This window comes from Coccinella septempunctata, chromosome 1 (assembly GCF_907165205.1).
Source record: "Coccinella septempunctata chromosome 1, icCocSept1.1, whole genome shotgun sequence".
Classification (NCBI taxonomy): Eukaryota; Metazoa; Arthropoda; class Insecta; order Coleoptera; family Coccinellidae; genus Coccinella; species Coccinella septempunctata.
The window spans coordinates 35764622-35772831 of record NC_058189.1 but is presented as its reverse complement, the minus strand read 5'-3'; the positions used below and the strand labels follow the sequence as shown (position 1 = coordinate 35772831).

Here is an 8210-nt window from a genome sequence, read left to right as displayed (position 1 = left end):
TGGCTTTTTTCTATATTGTTAGTGGGCGCTTCTTTTGAGTTTTCACGTCCTTCATTGTAAAATAAAGAGTAAAAATTAAAAAACTCTTAAATTTCAATTTTGGACGGTAGAGCATACCCTAAAAAATCTCGACATATTTAAAAATTATTTTTAGAACTGTGCAAAACATTAGGGAAACATTTTTAGTACGGTGATCGTTCTCCTTCTCTCTACTCTCCATACTTAGGCGTATGGTCCGTATAAACAAATTTGGATCATTTGGTAACCGAGAGATACCAGAGCGGTTAGTTCGGTTACTCTGGTGACAGATAAATCGATTTCAAGCGAATAACCTAGTCATCATTGGTAATTACCAACAATAACCAACTGCATTCAAGCGCTTTTGGTCATTATTATGACCATTATGGTTATAATATCGTGACGTCATGAACTAGCCCTTCAACATCATCATTTTGTACCGCAGTATGGAGGGTAGACCGCAGATGACCATACTCACAGAACATAAACATCATGACCATACTCGAAAGCTGGGTTAAACTTCTGGTTATTGAAGTGAGGTAAGAAGTTGTGAAGGGCCATAACCAAGGGCAAAACCAGGAATAACCGCGGTTATTACGGGTTATACGCTTGAAATCGATTATAATTGCACCGAAGTGTCAGGAATTCGCATTGAACTCTAAAAGAACTGGAATGGCATCTCGATGCAGGCAAACTGAGGAACACTGAAAGGGAAGATGTAGAGCAATCTATCTCTATCTGCGCTCTGTCAATTGGTTTAAAGGGATCTAAACAAAAACAATCCGGGGCGTTGAAATGAGACGACTGCTGCATCCGACGTCTGATGCGGTTATTCGATTCATATCATTAGAAAGAGATGGGTTGCTCTACATCTTCTCTCCCAGTTGGACACACTTTTCGTCGTATTTCGGTACCTAAGAGGTCTTTCCAGTTTATTTAGAGTTCAATGGGAATTCGACATATATACGGACCCACTTACTAACCAAAAAAACCAAATTGTATATACGGACCATGGAGAAAGGGAACTTTTCTCCTGTCTCTGATACCATTGAACTAAAGAAAGTTCAATGTCTGATACGGACCATAGGTCAATGTAGAACATCAAAGTGTCTGTAGTCTTTGTAGAACACTGAACTCATAGAGAAAGTCTCTGATTGAACTCTATGGGAACCATAGAGTTCTATGATGTCGAATCAGAGATATCTCTGTGTCGAATTCGACATCCAAATGTCACAATTTGATGTACTTAACGCAGACAGACATATGTCTGGGATTTTACAAAAATTTCAAAAAATCATAACCAAAGATTATAGAGTAGAAAAATAAGAAACGAAGCAACTAAATACAGTGACTTTATATAACCCCGTGGGGGTTGCTAGTCCCCTATCGGGCGCCTCCCCAGGTGGCGGATAGGGGGATGCCTCCCAGATATGGGTGGTACCGAGGAAATCAAATACTCGGGGTGGACCAAAACTAGAAATCTTTCAGGCAGCGTCTGACCCAGAGTGGGCGGCTTACCGACAGCGTCTGTTCCAGATTGGGCGGCTGAACTACAAACTCACCAACACGTCTTGCCAGCGAGGTGTTTTACGGCTAAATACCCCCTATGGAAAATGTCAGATGCTAAAACTAAATTACCCCAGGCGAGTAGGAGAATATCTCCGGAATCTCGCACTGATAATCAATCAGTCTGTCCCATGGATTCTGGGGGGGACAAACATCTGAGGAATAGAAAGGTGCACTACAGTACGAACCGGACACTACACATCGCAACGTTCAACACACGATCCCTTTTGTCGCAGGAACGGCTCACCGAACTTGAGTGCGAAGTTGAGAATATTAAGTGGGATGTTATAGGCCTCAGCGAGGTCAGAAGGCGCGGTGAATAACTCATCACACTAAAATCAGGACATAACTTATACTATGCGGGTGAAGAGGACAAGTCAATTGGAGGAACGGGATTCCTCATACATAAGCGCCATAACGCAAACATAGTTTCCTTAAAGAAAATTTCTACCAGAGTGATTTGTCTTGTTCTGAAGCTGACCGCGAGATACAACATCAAGATCATACAGATATACGCACCTACGACTAGCTGTGATGACGAAGAGGTAGACAGTCTCTATGATGATATAACAACGGCTCTCACAGACAAACAAACGCAATATACAATTATATGTGGAGATTTCAATGCTAAAATAGGAATGAAGCAGAACACCGCTGAAACCTCTTTAGGCAACTTTGGACTACCAGGTAGAAACGAGCGAGGTGAAATAATGCTAGACTATCTGCTACAGAATAACCTATTTCAGATGAACAGCTTCTACAAGAAAAGATTGAATAGAAGATGGACATGGCAAAGTCCAGATGGTCGCACAAAAAACGAGATAGATTATATTATAACGGACAAAAAACGCATCGTTAAAGATGTGTATGGTATTGAATAGGTTCTCCACGGGCAGCGACCATAGACTCGTACGGGCTAAAGTAGTTATTGATATCGATAAAGAACGTCACAGAATGGTCAAGAAGAGAACAAATTAACGTTGGAAGAGACCAGCAGATATAGAGGGATTCCAGCGCACTATAGATGATAGATTGGCAGGCTGCGACGCGAATTCGAACGAAGATGTCAACACACTCAATGACATTTTGACCAGTGCCATGCTAGAAAGCCAAAATAAATACTGCCCAAAAACACAAAAAGAAGAAAAATTGAGCCACAATACAAGGCAAATGATCCAAGAAAGAAGAGATCTCAGAAGTAAAGGAATAGTTGCTAACAACGAGCTAAAAGAAGCGAATAAAAAGGTGGCGAAAGCCAAAAGACGTGACATTCAATACGGGTCACATCCAACAAACGATCGAAGATAATAAAAGTATGAGGGTTATGAGGAGAAAACTTGGAATCGGGAAAAAACATATAATCAAACTAAAGACCAAACAAGGTATAACAACAACAAACAGAGAAGAAATCCTAAAAACAGTTGAGGACTTTTACCAGACGCTGTACACAAGCCAAAACGAAGATACATTAAACTCTAGCACAGAACCGGATATAGTGACAGTCAAAAAAGGGGTTGTGAACCAAGGTTCAGAAGAATTGCCATGCATCACAATAGATGAAATAAAGCTCGCGCTAAGGAGAACAAAGAATAACAAAGCTCCCGGAGAAGACAATGTAGCTGTAGATACAATAAAAATCGGTGGTCCGCGTTTCCTAGTGAAAATCAGAGTGCTATTTAACATGTGCTTATACAATAGTACAATACCAGACAAATGGCACAATGCTATTGTAATACTATTAACTCCATAAGAAAAGCGATATAGCGCAACTCGAAAACTACAGACCGATAAGCCTTCTGAGCCACCTCTATAAACTGTTCACAAAAATAATAACAGCAAGACTTGAGAAAAAACTGGATTTCTATCAGCCTCAAGAGCAGGCGGGCTTCCGTGCTAAATTTGGAACAAATGGTCATTTGCAGAGCATAAAAACGGTAATTGAAAAAAGCATCGAATACAATAGACCACTAGTCCTTGCTTTTGTAGACTTTCAAAAGGCCTTCGACACTTTAGAGCCGAAGGCGGTCCTCAGTGCATTACAGGAATGTCGGGTTGATTACAGATACTCAAAGCTAATCTACAATATCTACAAAAATGCTACAATAATGGTAAAACTCAATGAAAATACCAAACGCATTCAAATCGGCAGAGGTGTCAGACAAGGAGACACGATATCGCCCAAACTCTTTATAACAGTCTTGGAGTATGCTTTTAAAAGACTAAATTGGGAAAGCAGGGGCTTAAATATAGACGGTTGACAAATCTACGTTTTGCAGATGATTTGGTTTTGCTGGCAGATAACCTTAAGGACATTCAAGACATGTTACGGGAACTACAGAAAGCGTGTGCTGACATAGGACTAAAAATGAATATCTCAAAAACGAAATATATGACAAATTTAGTTCCTAGTGAGCAAATTTTCATTGGTGATGAGGAAGTAGCTTTGGTGAACAAATATAATTATCTAGTGCGGATAAATTCAGATGCATACCACCCGACGATATGAATATCGACAAGTGTTACGATCCGAATTGAGCTAGCCAATTTGTCATCGTCAAGGCCCCCAAATGGAGTACGCTCCACCGAAGAAAAGCAGATGCTGACCATGGTTTCGGCCTCATTTGGCCTCATCAGAGCAACATAGCATTTTTCCACGGTGGAGAACGTTTGGAATTGATGGAACTTCATTTAATGTTGTCATGTTCTAGTGGGTATTATTTACCCACAGCGCCATCCAACATGAAACGGTATCCGATTCAATCCCCCCCAGATAGAAACCAAGACGAAGACAATAGCATATGTCCCATATTTTCCCTAGTTCAGTACGCCGATTCGCCTTTGCGAACGTCGGACGTATGATAAACTGAGAAGTCTGAGACACGCTCGGTTCGCGGCAGAGTACGAAGCCGGCGGTACAATAATGAAGAATTATCACGCCTAAACGGGGAGGCAATGAATAAAATAATGCGGATAAATTCAGATGCATACCACCCGACGATATGAATAATATCGACAAGTGTTACGATCCGAATTGAGCTAGCCAATTTGTCATCGTCAAGGCCCCCAAATGGAGTACGCTCCACCGAAGAAAAGCAGATGCTGACCATGGTTTCGGCCTCAGTTTATCATACGTCCGACGTTCGCAAAGGCGAATCGGCGTACTGAACTAGGGAAAATATGGGACATATGCTATCAGAGACAACCGAGACGGTCAACTAGGAACTAAATCTATGTCCGATTTTATCTTCCATCTCTTTCTAACATTGGCTTTGGGAATATATAGGTGGCGCTGGAATAGGCGGCGGAAGAAATGGCGGGAAATTTGAATCTCCATTAGTCCATATCGCAGTTAAATATTTCGATTTTTGCGAACATGAGGAAAAAGCTCTCATTTTTGATATTCAAGACACATATAATATCGACGAAAATATCTTGAATAACAAAAATGAAAGTTTTTATTCATGTGCAAAGTTAATCATTTTTGACATTTTTAGGAATAACAAAACTCTGTATTCACAAGATTATGTTTATTGGCATACACACACATATTGGTACATACATATACAACTAGTAAATCCAAGAATTTATTACAATTGGTGCATAAAAATTTAAGATTAGAACATATAAAATTCATTAAACTTTGAAATTTTTGAAAACCATGAAAATTAGAGCCATGAAGGTCATAAAGGTAGACAAGAATGGCGATCGAAATGGGTGATGATGCAAAAGCTGGTCGAAGAGAAGTAAAAAAATAAATTAAATCAGGAATGAAGCCTTTTTTTGCATCTGACTTCACTTCTTCGCACTTCCTTTTGCAACACCAAGGAATGCCAATCCCACATATTGCAGCAGAATATGTTTATTGACATACACACATATATATATAGCTGGTGAATCCAAGAATTTATTACAATTGGTACATAGAAATTGAAGATTAGAACATATAAAATTCATTAAACTTTGAAATTTTTGAAAAACATGAAAATTAGAGCCATGAAGGTCATAAAGGTAGACAAGAATGGCGATCGAAATGGGTGATGATGCAAAAGCTGGTCGAAGAGAAGTAAAAAAATAAATTAAATCAGGAATGACGCAATTTTTTAATTTTTTTTTCATAGGCCTTTTTTTTGGCATCTGACTTTACTTCTTCGCACTTCCTTTTGCACCACCAAGGAATGCCAATCCTGCATATTGCAGCAGTCGTGATGTCCCTTATGCGATTTTTATGATCAGGACATCCTAGATCCTCAAAATTTATGTCAGATCTAAGTACCCCAAGTGCGGTTGCTGCTACTTTAGGATGGGATGGGGAGTTATCTAAAAATTCCTCCAACCTGTTAAATCCACATCCTACAGCAACAAAGTACCTTTCACTTGGGTACATTAGGACTGATCTTTCATCCGACCATTCTTTATTCGCTATGAATAAATTTTGAGGTTCTGAACTGGATGAACTGATCATATTATCGCATAAGGCACAGCATATGTGTTTTTTGAGGGCCTTCAGAATAGCTCCTGCCACATATGCTACCGAAAAAACACCAGGGTTTCCAGAAGAAACTTCTCTCGATATATTAACCGACAGTTCCTCAGGTGACGTCTGGAACTGAGGTATTTGATCGGTCAAAGAAGCATCTTCTGGAACTTCCATCTCCTCCCTCTCAAGGGAAATATTGAGGAATGATTTCAAATTGCACAAAAGTGTATTTTCGTCATCCTCACAATTTCTCCCCTGAAAGCTTTGATTAACCAAACCATTGAGGAGTTGTGTTTTCAGGGTTCCAATGAATTGCTGCACTGTAGGATTGTCATTGGATCCGCAACCATACCTTATTTGCCCAAACAGGTTCTCCAATGGATCTTGATTCAAAGATCTGGTCCTCAGGGAAATGAAACCATTGTTCCTTAAGTATTTCCAGATCATTTGAATCGCATTTATAGATTGGAGCCAACCTGTTTGGGAAGGTGGCATAGATTTTCGGATTCTGCCATTTTTTGTATACCTCATGAACTGCCAATTTTGCACCTTCTCATGTTCCTCCTTCCAAAATTTTAAGTGAGGGGAGCCTAGCTTCAAAGGTCCCCTCAGCTCCTTTCCAAAAGGACCTACAGCCGCTTTCCCATTGAAGCTGTCGAACAGCATGTCCACTTCCGTGATGAAGTTTGCCGTAGCGACAGCTTCCGAGTCCAGTTGCCCTGAAAGATTAAGAAAAGATTATTAGAGTTGGTTAAGTTAGTTTGATGAAATATATATTACCTCCACTGACCAAAGTGAATACGTAAGCTGCAACTGTACGACTCAGTACTTTTGCAGCTACATTCACTTTCATTGCATACTGCAATATGGGTTTCAAGTAAATCTCCTTTATTTTGCAAAGACTTCTGAGCACCATATTTTTGGATTTGTCTATTTCGTAAGCTTTAACCACATGTTCAAATTTCGCTATTTTGTTAACTGTGGTTTCACCAATTTTCAGCGGAATTTGGACATTATGCTTACGAAACAGAGAATATGAGCATTTTAACAGATGTGGTGGGTCGAACATGCAAAAAACTTTTTTTTCTTCAAAGAAGAAAAAAGGTGTCTCCATGGTAGCACCAAGTTCTTTCACGCACCTCACATTGCTGGGACCCATATCGCAGATTGTAGCAACAACATCCACTTTGGCCATGTGCTTTGCTTCAGAGAGGACTGTTAAGAGACAATCTTTCAACTCTGCAGCATTACAACCCCTGTGGCTGAAAAAAAATGCCACTGGTTGCTTCCAATTTTTGCCCAACCCTACCAGCATAAATACCAATGCTTTGGTGGCACGCCTTTTACTGAAGCTGAATCCTCCAAAATCTTCAAAACCAAGAATTTTATCTTCCCCACTATCGTACTGGACAGCTTCTTTAATGTCCATCTCATCAAAAAGAAGGACACAGCATCTTTCTTTACCTTGGGGAAGATTTTGATCAGTTTGGTCAAAAATATTTTGGTTTATGCCAACTTTGAAAGGAACCTTCTTCAGCAAATTAAGAATAGTATTTTTGCATGGTAGGGATGCAAATTTTCGGAGGAGATTGTAGCAACGTGGACTCCTCTTGAAGAGAGATAGTGCCAATATTTTGTCCTCCAGGGACCATCTTCTTCCTTTAACATTTTTCACTTTATAGTTTCTGATTTGAGATATCATCAAATTGGCTGTCAGTGATGGCACATCCTTAAAAATATTTTTCACAACCCTTTCATTCGAAATGTCAAGGATATCACTGACAGCAGCACTCCTTTTTCTGCACAACGCCTTCACCTTCCGCAGTTGATCCTCCTTTCTCCGTAGTATATCGACCAATTTCTTCCTTCTTGGTGTCGAATTTGAAAGATGGAAATTGTAGATATTTCTAAATTCACGGGATCTCCTCCACATTGGAGACTGTGGCAATGCCGGAGTACTCGGAGTCGGATCATTGAGATCTGAAAATAGACAAATGATTTTTACATTTATTCATAATAGAAAAAGTTTGCTGACACACCTCAATACTTGATATGTAATAATGATCACAAATTAGAACAAGCATTCTGACTTTAATAAGTCAGAAATTGTCTAATGATAATTCTTACATACAAAATGAATAAAAGTTTT

The 8210-nt window shown here is 39.6% G+C and overlaps 1 protein-coding gene across 1 annotated transcript; it reads right to left on the bottom strand.

The window, feature by feature from the left end:
• Window positions 1-5462: 5462 nt before the first annotated feature.
• LOC123314828 lies at window positions 5463-6940 on the bottom strand. The gene is made up of 2 exons (XM_044900207.1): window positions 6842-6940; window positions 5463-6780 (listed from the first exon to the last, which is right to left on the bottom strand). The coding sequence occupies exons 1-2, from the start codon at window positions 6912-6914 to the stop codon at window positions 5666-5668; spliced, it is 1188 nt and encodes a 395-aa protein (XP_044756142.1). The 5' UTR covers window positions 6915-6940; the 3' UTR covers window positions 5463-5665.
• Between the last annotated feature and the right edge of the window lie 1270 nt (window positions 6941-8210).

What these genes read in the sequence shown, in the direction of transcription:
- LOC123314828 (XM_044900207.1), bottom strand. Translation starts at nt 6,914, where the DNA reads ATGAAAGTGAATGTAGCTGCAAAAGTACTGAGTCGTACAGTTGCAGCT. An exon ending in ATTCACTTTGGTCAGTGGAG is followed by an intron (nt 6,781 to 6,841) that starts GTAATATATATT and finishes TTAATCTTTCAG; the next exon opens with GGCAACTGGACTCGGAAGCT.